Source organism: Pezoporus flaviventris, unplaced genomic scaffold (genome assembly GCF_033815535.1).
Source record: "Pezoporus flaviventris isolate CSIRO_AGI_PZ_B2104156 unplaced genomic scaffold, CSIRO_AGI_Pfla_v1 ptg000007l, whole genome shotgun sequence".
Classification (NCBI taxonomy): domain Eukaryota; kingdom Metazoa; phylum Chordata; class Aves; order Psittaciformes; family Psittacidae; genus Pezoporus; species Pezoporus flaviventris.
The window spans coordinates 62,415,562-62,430,887 of record NW_026892555.1 but is presented as its reverse complement, the minus strand read 5'-3'; the positions used below and the strand labels follow the sequence as shown (position 1 = coordinate 62,430,887).

The window sequence follows — 15,326 nt, the reverse complement described above, 5'->3', positions numbered from 1 at the left end:
TGTTATTATGATTCTATGAAACATCATCTGCTGGTTTGATAAGAGAACTGGGAAATGCCTATACGATTTCTTAACAAAGCCTCTTACATTCTGATATAATGGTTATATTCTGATATAATGAAATAGAGATATAGTGACATATAGTGTCAATGACATGAAACCAGACAGGATAAAATCATCTTTCCTCTCCTTATGTCAAAACATGAACATTTCTTGCTTTTGTGTTCAAATGGTAGGACTACCTGCTTACAGAACAGACCAAAGCCCTTAAAATATTTTCCAATTCTGGAACCTGAAGTGCTTGGGAAGCCTTGTGCTCTCTAGTACATACACATAATTCTGATTGAATTCTAGTCAAACATAAACTACAACTAACAATTATTTTCCCATTTGATTTTTATAATGGAAGATCTTTCACATAGATGACAGGTAATGAGACCTTATAGAAACAATATTAAATGTCCTTATTAACTATCATGATACAGTATCCATTACCTTCTTTGCTTTTAAAGTTTTTCTCCATAATGTAGAGAAAATACCATCTGTCCAGTCATTTGTAGCAACATCAAGAGTACCAAACATCTGGGAAGCTGTGATTGCCTTTGGATTCATTCTCATCTCTTTATGAGGTGCACCACAATCTGTCATTGCTTTCATCAAAATATTAATGCATTTTGTCTTTCCTGCACCAGTTGGACCTAGAGTCATCATTCCTTAAAACAATATGAACATAGTTTAAAATTAAATGTCAAAATGTCATGCTACCATTTAATGGTTCATTGCATCAATGGTCTTTATTTTATTTTTATCAAAAGCCAATACAAAAAAAAATAAATGCTTCTCACTCCATTTAATGTTGACTGGAATGGAATTTAAAAATATTATTAAAAGGCCTTTATGACATCTGCTCTATTATGATAGTCAAGCCTATGTGGCTTTGTATCCTCCCTCAGGCAGTTCTCTTCCTTTTTCTAATGGGAAAATACAACTGCCTTTTTATATTTGCATGCAAAGACATTGACATGACTAGTGGCAAACAAAACCAGTAATTTCTAAATGTATTTAATGATAATGAGTAGTTCGCAATATAAGGATATAAAAAAATTGAGTGTATTTTTCTGAAACAAAAAAAAAATACTAACTTGCATCCATCCATGCTGACATTTTAATACATCTTTCTTAAAAAAAAAACAGTTAACAGCAACCACGCTTTTAATTTCATCATTGTACACACATACTGCCTAAGGAAAAGAAGCCATGTCTTCAACAATAATTTGAGCCTACAGTTGATCCTTTTTAGCTGTATTTTCTAAATTACCTACTCAAGAGGCCAAGAGTCTGAACAAAAGCAGATGGGACATTCAAACAGACTTCCAAAGTCATTTAAGGGAGCTAGGTAACTCATATTAACCATAAGGTGGACTGGACAGCATAATACTTATTTGGCTTTGAAAACCTCTTAAACAAAGGTATGGACAATCACAAATACAAGTTACAAACCTAATCCAGAATAATGCAGACTGCTTGACATTTTCTCTAAAACTAAAGGGAGCTGACTGTTCCCAAAAACATTTGAGCACCCAGACAGTTACTTAATCATGCAATATGTTATGTCTGGGGAGATCTAATCCAAGCTCCTCATTGTAATGGATTGCTGATTTCAACGGCAGTTAGACAAAAACTGCTATGCAAAAGAGATTTCAGGATGCATGCACTGAATCTCCATGCATATGTGTGTGTCTGCGTGCATGAGCACTTCATTTGCACATATTGCCTCTATTTCAACCAAGAGAAGTCATGCAGATTTTTCCTGATTACTTGAAATCCCGTGGTAGCCTCTCCAATGGTCCATGAGTAGGACAAACGCAAGTCAGGAAAACAGAATATTTTTCCCTCCACGCAATAACTTGTGTCATAAAAAGGCCCTGAGAATCCAAGTATTAGACCAATTGGAGCTGCATAACCCCTGGGAATAGGAGAGAAGAGACATCTAAGCAGAATGGTATAGCACATCCTGAAAATTTTGGGAGAACAGTAGTCTGTGTGTCTTACAGACCAAATGGCTTCTTCTAAAAAAAGGCACATTAAATCATGACTAAATCATTAAAACTTTCATTGTTTCTATACAAATATAGGTGTTATGAATTGACATGGAACACTGAACACAGCAATCTGGATGTAAATTAAGTCAGCATATCATTAATCAGTTCTTTGGTTTATCAAAATGAATTAAGTATTTGAGGCTTTAAGGCCTCAGACTGTGCAAGGCAAATGAGTATTTCCTTTTATTTGTCCATTAGTTTAAGCTTACTATTCTCTTATTATGACACGAAAAGGGAGAATAAAAAGGATGTCATCTTCATAAATCTTTTCTCCTCTAGTTACATTTACTTTATATATTCTCCTTCATATACTGAAAAAAATCCTTAGTTGTTAGAGGTTAGGGGGGGAGGAACATTTCAAAGTAGTGGGGTTTTTTTCCACTCAGCTATGAAATGTAAATCTGGGCTTACTACTGTCTTTGGCACCCTTCCTAGGATAGAATAAACTTTACTCATTAGGCTTTTGAGTACTGTAAATTTTGTTTTCCTAGGGGACCTCTACAGGCCATTTTGTCCAAACCACCCATGGTCCAGCAAGAGTTTGGCTTATTTCTCCTCAGTGTAAGTGGTCAGAATTGAATACAAAGAACAACATTTGGAATTATACTGCATGCTTGGTAGGATCTATCAAAGTAAAGGTTTGAGAGATTATTTTTTTTGTAATCTCAGCATCATAATCTCACAGTAAATTTAAACATGAGCTTCACGACTGAACTATGTCTGAGGGGAACTATTGTTTTCTGAACACTGCACAAAATTGACTGTTTCTGAATTTTACTGTATACTCTACGTTTTAACTTGTTCCATAGAAATTTCAGTCACTGAAGGCCACACTCATATTTCCCGTAAAAATGCAATACAATAAAGCTAAAATCTCACTATGTGTGCATTGCACACACACAAAAAGGCATAACAGTTTCCTAGCAAAATATCCACCTAGGCCTTAAAAAAGACATCTGTTCTATTTTAAAATACATTTTTTTTGTTAAAATATTCTGCATTCTGTAGGAGATAATATAAAAAACTGTTGTTTGTATGCAGTCTCAAACCCTCATCTAGCATGCTAACCATGTCGGACTCGTTGAGTTTCATACAGCTGAATGAGTTTAAGTATCCATGGTGGATGATGAATAAGACCAGCTTTCTCTGCCTGTTTCTGGATGGCTGACTGTAGTTCAGGATACCCAGCTTTATCCAGAGTAATTCCAGGGAACAAGTCATTAATAAGACTCATAAATAAGGGCTCATCTTCATCTACCTGTCAAGGATAAAGTAGGGGGAAATACATTATTTATCCACTGAAATAATTATTACAGTTGTAAACAATCTTCAAGAATATGCCACTAAAATATTGCAGTAGAAAACCTAACCCTTTTCCAAAGCACATATTATAATTATGAATCAGTTTTATTAAGTGAATTTCTTACAATGCAATCACAAGTAGTAATTTCTAAATTAAATACTTCAATCTTACAAAAATATTAACATAGGAGTTTTCTTCAATATATATACACACACATTTCTTCATTTGGTATGTAAGCCAGCAAGATTTACTCAAATTATATTTTGCCTTGGAATTTTTATGATTTTTTTTTCCTTCCATAAATCACTGAAGCATGCTTATAGGTTTGAACATATGTACCGATGTGCTGAATAGATTAACATCAGAAAAAGCGTAATTGGTTTCATCACAAAACTGGCTCCCAAGGTAAATACATAGAGTCTAGATGTGCTATAACCTTTCAATTGCAGCAATAAAAAGGAAGATGAATACTTTAAATAGTAATAACAAAAGAGATTAGACTATACAAGTGGGTGTTAGCTGCTTCCAATTACTTCACTCATTTCAATTCTTATGATATTCTGAAAAGGCAACAGACTCCCAAGAAATGTATGAATTAAAATTCTGGATTGAGAAGGATCTTTAATAACATTATTAAAACTTGATACAATGTATTTTTCCTTTCTCTCCTTAGGGCATAAAGAAGAAAAAAACAAGAGCCAATTAGAGGGCCAGGTTAGGTCCCCTGGGATCTGATGGTATTTCCGATGATTCTTTTCAGCTAAGGCTTCTGATAAGACAAATAGTGCTTACACTGTAAGTGCATTCTGTTTCTCCACTCACTGACAGATCATATTAATAACTGCAAAATAACATAACCAACTGATGAAGAAAAAGAACTTTTCAAAGTGTACAATAACTACATTTTAAAATGCAAATACTCTTTTGGGGAAATTGCCAGTGTTACAGTACCAGTTTGGAGAGGTTCATGTCCCGCAGAACTCTCATCACTACAGTCTTCTCTGGCTCTTTGGGATTAGACCTTTTCACTGCTCCAAGTGTTCTTAAAACAGACAGAATATTTCTAAGCCCAAAGTCATAGTGAACCTTGAAATAATGCATAAACACAATTGGTACCACAAAGATTAAACACTTTAAAGTCAAGAGAGGGCTGAAAACTAAATTTATTAATTAAATTAATATATCATTGAACTTTTAAATATGATGAATTTCATAGCTGTTCATCTTTTCAACTAGATTTACAGTTCTGTTGCTATCACATCCTGAAGATATTTTTCAGTGTTGTGTGTTCATGCCTGCCAAGTGTTCCTTTCGGTGGTAAGCTTCACTTTTACAAGTCATCTGTAACAGAACTCTATCTTCTATAGTTTTCCTAAATTTGCCAGATGCACAAACAGCATTTTCCAGATGTACAAACAGCAAACCACACATCTTCAGACTACCCTGTGTTTTCCTCTCGCACAAGGACTCTAAGTATCTTGACAGATGGTACTGGGATTCATGACTTAAAGCGCCAATTTCTTGGTGATATTAAAAAAACATACTGAAATTATTCAGATATTATTTGTTTTATGTGAGCCTATCCTGTACTTAACAACTTTCTGTTCTGTGGATGGTTTCATGACAACTTGGTTTGGAACAGAAGAATTTACTCCAATATCTGTGTGCATCTTAGAGGTGTATCTAACCAACTTTGGACTTAGGCAAGTAAGGGCTGGAATATCTTCCCTTTCCCTACAGGCACAGCTGCATATTTGCAGAGCCATACAGACGTATCCAATTAATGTTAGCACTTTTGCCAAATATAAAATTCTGTCTTAGTTACAGTAGATTTGAAAACATATGCAAATGTTCTGTAATGTTTCCTCTTCAACTGTTGGTGCAATTCCTAGCCAACAGGGTAAAGGTTTTAAATTCTAGTCTCCACTACTGCCACCTGCTCAAAAAACTAAGTGGTGAAGATAGACATGGAAGGAGACAATAAAGGTATTAATATATTTGGAGAATGTCTGCTATCTCTGATTGATCAGAAATGTTGTTGAAACCAAGGGCATAGACTCCTTTTTTACACTCCTTGTTGTGCATTGAGCTTGGCCAGCTTCCAGATGCACAGCCACCCACTCACTGACTCCCCCTGCTCAACAGAACAAAGGGAGACAAGAAGATGACAAGAAAGCTTGCGGGGCGATATAAAGACAGAGACATCACTTACCAATTACCATCACAGGCAAAACAGACCTGACTTGGGCAAAATCAATTTAATTTATGACCAATTAGAATATATTTGAATAGTAAAAAACAAAGACAAAAGTAACACACTTTTCCCCCAGCTCCTCCCTTGTCTCCCTTCCTCCTTCCCATTTCCTAGGCTAACAAATTGGAACAATACATTGAGTACAATTCAGAATTTTCAGCAAGAAACAACTTATTGATTAGGTTTGCAGATGATACCAAGCTGCTGAACTAGACCACAACTGGAGTTCAAAATTACCAAGAGAAATTAAAAAAAATATTTAGGTATGGCACAATTAAATAAAGGAAAGCATAAAATATTATACAAATGGAAATAACCAACTGCACAAATAAAGTAGAGTAACAACTCTTATTCATTTAGTTGAGAAACAGGTCAGGTGCATAAAGTTTTGCAGAAAAATATCTGACATTGGAATATAGCCCCAAGCTCCCCAGTGACATATCTACAATTATAATGGGCAATAAAAATAGAAGTGTTCCTTTTAGGACAGTTGAAAAGATATATTCATTGCAGTTGGCACTTCAGTACTGTGTCCAAAAGTCATATTCCACATTTGAAGATGAAGCCTGCTGATGAGAATTTAGAAACAAAATTACAGTTATCAATTGACTAGAAAACATGCTGTTTTAGGAAGAAGTAAACCAAAATCTGCCATAGTAGGAAGAGCAAATATGTAGGATGAGTTATGATAAAAGTATTTGACATGCAAAAAATACCTGCAAAAAGGAAGACAGAAGGATTAGAAATGAAAGAAAGGAAAAGAAATAATTTACTTGACTACAGCAAGGGATAATCAAGTTAACTTTTAGAGAAAACTTGGTGACCATAAGGAAAATGAAATTTTGGAACCGATTGCCTGGGAAACTGCAGGCTATCTGTCAATGGAAAATATAATGGGGAGTCAGAAACATTTATGGCAAATTATTTACCTAAGAATTACTTTTCCTTCAGAAATATAAATGGATGACCCCTCAAGGCTCTATCCAGACTCATTTTCTATTACTCAATCAAGGTGACAAGTTGTTACGAGTTGAAGAAGTCAGATACAAATATTCATTCAGGTAGTGTCAGGAAATCTCATTTGCAGATGGACACATTAAGATAAAAATATTAACAACGTTATGTGAAGTTTGGAAGGAAAATTATATGTTGATGATGAAGTCCAATATCATTCAGTAAATGATACATCCTGGTGAAATATCCAGAATCATAGAATAGTTAGGGTTGGAAAGGACCTTAAAATCATCAAGTTCCAATCCCCCTGCCATGGGCAGGGACACTTCACACTAAACCATATCACCCAAGGCCTCGTCCAACATGTTCTTGAACACTGCCAGGGATGGAGCATTCACAACCTCCTTGGGCAACCTATTCCAGTGCCTCACCACCCTAACAGGAAAGAATTTCCTCCTTATAGCCAATCTAAACTTCCCCTGTTTAAGTTTTAGCCCATTACCCCTTGTCTTATCACTACAGTCCCTAATGAAGAGTCCCTCTCCAGCATCCCTATAGGCCCCCTTCAGATACTGGAAGGCTGCTATGAGGTCTCCAAGCAGCCTTCTCTTCTCCAGGCTGAACAGCCCCAACTTTCTCTTCTCCATGCTAGATAACCATTACTGACATACTGGAATAAGTCCAGCAAACAGTGATCAAGTGAAAGAAAAGAGACAATGGTCAAAATTTGCAACATGGGAATTTGCAACAGTCTGCATAAGGAAATGAATGAGAGTGGTCAAACACAGAAAGGGTTCCCAGAGTGACTAATATCTTTGAGATATTCAAAACTCAACAAGTGTCTTAGCAACCTGCTCTAAATTGCCCCATATTGAGCTAGAAGTTGTACGCAGTGATCTCTGGAGGTCCCTTTCAATTTACGAGTCTGTGATTCTACAGAAGTGATGATTTAATTAAATTTTAAGAAATATTGTCATACCCTTTGTAAAATTAAATATAAACTGAAATGACTTTTAAAGACAGGCTTCCTGGTGCATTCCAGCTGACCTACATGACGGGTGGTTCAAAGTGACCAACACTTACTTTTTCTTAGTAAGTCTGCTATTTTTACAGCTACTTTACAACTCAGGAATATCACAGAACACCCAGAATTTACTGGTAAATGGGGATTATGAGCTATTTCTTTGCTACATGTTTTAATAGCAGGAATATGATTGCACTTGGACAAAATGGACTGCAGTGCTGTAGCAGATGCTCTTGTAAGGAAGAATTAAAAGTCTGCAAATAATCTCAATAGTAGAAGCATAGTTTGCTGTTGTAGGCAAAATTAAAAAAGGGGTATCAGTGGTTTTCTCCGTATGAAAGCACTTCAAACAGATGATCCTCAAAAAAGGGATTATGGCCTCATTTGCTTTCAAGCTTTTGTAGGTTTTCCCTTTTAGTTTCTATGGGTTTTCGTAATCTGGGTGAGGCTTTGTGAAAGGAGGCAGTAGGCAACTTTGGCTAGAAGTCATGTGACAAAGGCAAATAATTCAGCCTTGGAGGCACTGTTAGAATAACTGTTGTGGACACCTTGGGCTTCCTAAATTTGCTAAGGACTCTTCCTTGACTTTTATACATATTTCTTTTTCTGAAGGAGATGACAGTCACTCGAGATGCCTTTGGCTACTTGTGAGTCAGAGCTGCTCTTTCTACAGAGCCTGCATTTGTGTGTGTAAAACGTCTGAAGCACTCTATGCAATCCTTCTGGCAAATTCTTCTTAGATTTTGTGGGAAGTAAGTTCAACTGGTGAATCCTTTCTGTTGTTACTTTCTTCTGTTAATATATATCACATTTGCTGAAATCAGTGTTCGGCTATTTCCCATTACATTGATGCTTTATGTGACCCTGCTCTTTCTAGACAACTGCCCAGATACCCAGCAGTACTTACTTGAATTTAAAATTTACAATTACAAATTTAAATAAATAAATTCCACTGGGAAAGACAGATCAATATCCCTTTAAGAAAGCCTGTCTGTACTATATAGTTCTAGTTTTCTGGCTAGACAAAAGCAATTTGTGTCTCACTGTACTTTCAGAAATAGAAAAACTCTCTAGCTCATGGGACTCCCATACCTAATCAGATGAACTCATTAGATCTCACTCTACATATTACCGCGTTTCATCAGATGTATTCCCCAAATTACAATAAACTTCACCAAGAGCTTTGACAAGTCTTTCAAAATATTCCATTACTAGTGCAACTAACTATGAATGATGGGGGAGGGAGACGAAAACTCACATTAAAGTGAGGAAGTGGTGGACTCAACTGAAAAGCAAAAGATTCAGCCTGAGATGGACAAAAGAGACCTCAAGAGTGATGTATTTCATATGTGGAAATTGGCACATCTCAAGTATATGCATACAGATAAGGAAGGGCCAAGAAAACAGCATTACTGCAGAAGAGCTCACATATTTCTTGGGTAACCAGCACAAGCAGGGGGCAATTTGAAGTGCCTGATCACTAATGCATGCAGTGGGAACTAAAGATTTAAAATCAGAGCTCTGTGTGCAGTTACAGGGCTACAGTCTAACTAGCATGAAAGAAACGTGGTGAGATAGCTTACAAGACTGGATTGATGCAACAGATGGATACAGGTTCTTTAGGAAGGAGTGAAAGAGTGTGGTAATACTTTGCCTTAGGATGGCTGATAAACCGGTTGAGAGTATTTGGGTTAGGATTAGAGGGCAAATCAACATTGTGGCAGATGCGTGCTACAAACTTCCTGATGAGGAAGAAGCTGATGAATCTTTCTTCCAATAGATGGAGCCTTATCTTTGTAAGTCCTGGTCCTCACTATGGAACTCTAGTTATAAGAGCATAAAATTCAAATACATATATATATGATGTATCTGGGTGAGATGTGACACATGTAGACCACTTGTTCATTAATTTCCATTAATTAATATCAAGGAACTCCCTTGCTAGCATCATCAGAGATGAGGCAAATGACTGACCTGAGACAAGTTGATTGAGCTACGTGCCTTCACAACAAAGCATTTGACTAATTGGTACAGGGGTTATCCAGATGAGAATTTCAGATAGTTCCACAGAGTCCTCCAGGCAGTTTCTGCAATCCCTAGGCCAAATGATAAGCACCACTTAGATGCTTCAATATGCTGATTAACATGCTGAGTGGAGAATATTGCTGTCTCAGAGACTCCGGGGCAGTTTCTGCTGCACAAATGACCAGACTACACAGAGAAACTCTTGGTGCAGATGCAGCAATGTTCATGTACAAAATATTGTACAGTGTTAAAACAGTTAAAAGAAGTTTTGTTTGGGGGTGTATGTTACTTTTAAGTACTCTGTCCAGAAGTAAACCAGTTCCAACATCCATGATAACACAAAACAAGCAAATCACTCTTGCAGAAGCAGATGGCTGAATTTCTCATGTCTGCTTAAATGTCTCTTCCACAGTGAAGTTAAAAATCATACCCAGGACAAAAATTACTATACAAACTGAGGCAATGAGAAAATTCTATCCTACTGAGGCCAAGCATAAGGAATAAAAGAGATCCATATTCAATACTCCAGAGACAAGCTACGTTGCTAATTGTTGAACTGTGCATACACAAATTTTCCTAAAAAATGTCCACAAATTCAATTTAAGAGATTGTTATTGGAAAATGATCCTGTGACAGATACAGCCTATAAGCCTGGTAACTATAAAACACAGGCAGATGACAGGACTGACAGAGTAGTTTGAAGAACAACAAATGGACTAACACCAGTGCTGCTAAATCAATATAGGGTGATTCATATTGCCTACAAACTAAGTTGAAGTCTAATGGAGACACCCTGTGCAATATTACAGGGAAGCCAATAGCAAATATGACCCTTCAGAAGCCAGTCTACAACATAAAGCTGGTGAGTAAAACTCTCCCAGAAAAATAAATCTAAGAAAAATTAACTGGACTCCAGTTAGGTTATATATATATTGCGAGTGAGATTGCAGAGGTATGGAGAAGGGAAGAGAAAATCCAAATCTATACTTTTGTGTCTCAATTCTGAACTAATGAGGGAAATACGATGCACCATTATCCTATTCTAGTGTAGTCCAAGATTTCTACATGGAAGTCTACATAATCACTAATACATTACGTAGTATAGAACTGAAATGATGTGATGGAAAATGTAGCCAATATGCCCACGTTTGTTAGGACCCAACCAAAGCAAGACATTTGAACTGCAACTTATTTACCGTTCATATGATTTCTCTTTGAGACTGTCGTGGTTTAAACCCAGTCAGGTAACTTGTTCACTCACTCCCAGTGAGTGGGGCCGAGCTGACAACAATCAAGGTCCGTGTCCGTCTCCCCCCCCCCCTGCACCGGGGCTCTCCCCTTCCCCACTCCCGGAGGAATGGGGAGGAGGATCGAGAGAGTGCAACTCCTACGGGTTGAGACAAGAACAGTCCAGCAACAAATCACCACCGCTACTATCAGCTAAAACAATGATAAGGGAAAATAACAAGGGAAGAGAATATGATACCACCGGCCAAGAAAACGAGTTCCACCCGGAAGCTCCTGTCCTTCCGGGTAACTCCCAGTTACCCCCCACCCCGGGCATGACGTGCTGTGGTATGGAATACCTCCCCGGCTAGCCCGGGTCAGGCGCCCCGTCTCTGCTTTCTCACAGCTTCCCCTCCTCCCTGGCAGAGCATGAGCCTCACAGAGTCCTTGGTCAGGGTAAACATCACTTAGCAACAACCGACAACATTGGCTTCACCAACACTGTTCTCAAACCAGAAGTCAAAACACAGCACTGCACCAGTTAACACAAAGGAAAAAACATGACTGCTACTGCTGAACCCAGGACAGTCTGACTGCTACTGCTGAACCCCTCTAGTGGACAGTCAGCACAGGGCATTCAAAAGGCAACAAATAGGCCTTAAGATCTGTTCTTAAGATCAGCTTTACCCTTTGTTTCTCCTTAAATACCGTATACCAAACAGAACAGCACTTTTCTGGTAGTGCTCAGCCAGGCAGTGCCAGCTGGGCACTCTTCAGTTATTTACAGTTCTTACACTGCCTCTCCAATAGATCTAGTCTTTGTAAGTGAGGAGACTGAACTACAAAGTTCAGCAGAGCAATATATACCATTCCTCATAACTTCTCCAATAACTGCACTCTGTTCAAGAATCACAAATCAGATTTCCTTTACTACACAAATTAGCATGAAAAATAAAAGCAACATGATGATTTCAGACTGTTTCTAGAACTTGAAACTGAAAACCCTAAAAAATGGATAGGTTCACAAGTGTAAAAATAATTATATGTTCTATGAAAGTATATTCTCTACATACCCATCGAGTGACAGCTTACAGTTGGACAAATATTTATTTTACCTGTTTAGATAACTGCTCTTCACAGAGTTTGTAGAGTGTATAGAATTTTCGACTAAGGACTTGGTTGTCTCGGAAACCAGCACTTGCCAGCTTGACTCGCATAATAATGCTACGGTCAGGCACCATCATAGCAACTGTGCGAAACTGGATCTTCAAATTTTCTGGGAGCTCCTGTCGTCCTGCATAGCCAGGGTTCTGAAAAACAAAAAATATACAATAAAATTTTATATAATGAAAGCAGGATAAGGTTTATCCTTCCTGATAATAATTTGGCAAACATAGGAGCACATGCCAGGTTACGAAGGGTAACTTGAGCATGTCTCAATTACACATCACTACACAGTTGCCTGAAAACAGCAGTTTATGAAGTATGTGGTATTACACGTTATTTGGAGGTGCCCAAAACACACATAGAGAGATAGCCACTTACAGATCTTGTTGGAGATGTTTTAAATTATTAGTTCTTCATGTCTTGATGGTGTTCCAGTGCTGGAGGTTACTGTCCTTTGTGAGCATTCCCAGACCATTTCAGTGTAAAGTCAGCCAAGCAATGCAAGCTATTACTGAATATAATTTAAACTAACAGATCTGACCTTTCACTGAAGATGTGTAAGTCATTCATGAGACTACTGCACCGCTCAGTTGCGACAACAGCAATCATTGGCTACACAGTGATAACTTCTTGCATTCTTCCAGATGTTTCCAAACTGTCTTCACACTGCCCTTTGTATGCCACTGATCTGTCCTCTTTTTCAAATTGACATTTTTTCAAATTCACATCATTAACACCTTTTCAAAGGTAGGAATGCTTAAAATAAAGACAAATGTTTCCATTTTGAGTTGTGCGTATGTAGTCTACAGCTAATGAGGGGCAGATACAAAGATGCTTTTAAGGTATTCTTACACTTTCCTGCTGCTTTGTCTCCTGCACTTGCTAGAAGCAGTCCACAGGCACCAAAGATAAATCTTCAGGAGGCCAGGGAACCAGAGAGTGAGTGGTTTCCTTCATGCTGTCATATAGACAGATTGCGGTCAAAAGTTCTTCACAGGTGGTGAAATACTGACCAGACCGACTATGGTAGTCCTTGAAATGTTCAATTACTTCTGTTTTATTTTGGCAAACTTTGAGTAACAATTGAGAGGGTTAGTCTCAATCTGTCAAATATTCAACTAAAAAAGGCCTTAGAACATGTAGTTAATGATAATTGCATACCTCAAGTCCTGAATTCCAATTAAAAATGTGGGCAAGATGAAATATCATCATTATCATTTGACCAAATTATTGTTCAAATTGCATTCACTATTTTCTAACAGACAGTTTTAACTATTTCAACAGGGAAATTTCAATAGGAAACGAAATAGGAAAGATTTTTCACAATGGTGCCATTTACACATATTCACACACATACCATAGTCAGAAATATACCAAATTCTCTGTCCATGTCCACAACATCGCCATCAGTGAAGACGAACTGAGGTTTCTTATTTTTCTTACACTGAAGTACAATATATATCTGCTGAGCAGCTACTGATAAAACTGGCAGTTCAATGCGGTTGAATTCATCAAAGCAACCCCATGCACCTGACTGAGCTAAACCTAAAAAAGCAAAACCAAAAAATATATATATTTTGTTAATATATAAGATGAAACATGAATAATTTATATATAAAAGGTAGCATGTTCTATACAACTTAATGCAACATGAGAAGAACAGAGAGTATGAATACAGAGCAAAGTAAGAAGTAAAAACTCAGAATAAATTGGGCTGTGTGTTAATGACACCCAGAACAAGAATTACCCCTTGGAAGAAAGATAAACAACCATAAAACAAAAAGTGTTCAGTAACACTCTCTATAGTGCCTAGTAGCATAAGTATGCATATAGCATGGAAACTCATCTATGCAGGGTGTGAAATTGTCAAAGATGAGCTTGAGAGACACTTACCTAAATGAAAGCACAGAATCAAATGAAAAGTCACTACATTTGTGACAGAAGCGTTGTAACAATTTATAACAATTAATTCATAGGTCAAAAATTGTTGGAGAATAGCATCCTGCTCTTCAAGAGAGAGGAACCCAATGTCACACTTAAAACTGTTATTTGGAACAGAATAGAGAGTTCTAGACAGACATTAGTATCCATAAATATCATGTCTTTTGGGAGAGTCAAGTACTCCTCCTTCTGTATCATGTTAGCAGAATTGAAATAGGAGAGTGTACAGCAGCAGCATTACAGAGCAGTAGTGGAAAAGCTATGTGCTCCTCTGCTGTTCCATGGTCATTTCACGAGAGACAAAGGCTAGTAAGTCCCTGCAGGAGCTTCATGGATACATCTGCTCCCTTCCCAAAACCCACACTAGACCAGTATTTCCCACAGCCTGGGTCAAGCAAGGACCTGCATCGGTATTTTAACTGGTGCTATAAAAAAATTTTCAGGAATGTTTAACTCAATCCACTGGACTAGTAGAGCTCAGTTTGGCATAAGCTATTTGAAGGCAGTGCTAAATGCAGAGAAAAAGCATGTCCAGGAAAAGGCATAGGTGTGTTTGTAATATTGAACAACTTATGTCCAGAGCTGCCTTGAATCCCCATATCATATATGGCAATGCCTATAGTAGTAGTAAAATAAATCAAGGTTTTTTTTGTGTGTAATGTTAATTCTTTAAGACACTTAAGCTAATGGAAGAAAAAGTGCTCAAAAATCAGTAATAATACTATTAATACATACTTTTCCACTTTGTTTTGTTTCCTCTTTCATGTTTTCTCTTCTTTCATCTCTCTCTGGCCTGCTCTGCTCATAATATCCTTCTTCCCTTCTCTCTGCTGTTCTTTGTCTGATCTTCTCTTGCTCTTTGAGACATTCTTCTAGGAACTATCATCTTACTCTAAATCCCCTTGAAGTCCCTTTTATGTTTCTCCTCTACCCTCTTCCTCTCTGTCCTTTCTTCTACTGTGACCAACTATGATAGCCAAATCAATACCTGTCAGTTTTTGCAGATAGCACAAAAAGAAAAAACTATAAAAATGATTCTTACATTCATTTATTTACATCCATCAACCACTTCTTTTAATACTGTTGCACTGATTGGTCTTTTTTACCCATGTAATTTGGGAAGGACTCTTCAACAAAATTAGTGGAGTCCCACTAGATCAAAACCAGTCATAGCACAGCCAAAAATGGCTCCTTTAGATTGGATACAGCCATGGCAATACTGCAGATCTCCCGTGAAATTCAGCTCATTTCCATATGTAATCTTTTTCCTAAACAGCTGCTAGCTAATTTCTGTGATACTACAAGGAAAAGAATACTCCAAAAGAAAAT

At 37.4% G+C, this 15,326-nt stretch overlaps 1 protein-coding gene across 1 annotated transcript in view; it reads right to left on the bottom strand.

The window, feature by feature from the left end:
• The window catches only part of LOC133267073 (dynein axonemal heavy chain 5-like), a 459,819-nt gene that overhangs the window by 386,659 nt on the left and 57,834 nt on the right, over positions 1-15,326 (bottom strand). Inside the window, exons 43-47 of the mRNA XM_061449003.1 lie at positions 13,414-13,601; positions 12,005-12,199; positions 4,357-4,491; positions 3,171-3,360; positions 496-713 (exon numbers count right to left, since the gene is read on the bottom strand). Of these exons, the coding sequence (XP_061304987.1) occupies positions 496-713; positions 3,171-3,360; positions 4,357-4,491; positions 12,005-12,199; positions 13,414-13,601 (926 nt within the window). The remainder of the gene's footprint in view (positions 1-495; positions 714-3,170; positions 3,361-4,356; positions 4,492-12,004; positions 12,200-13,413; positions 13,602-15,326) is intronic.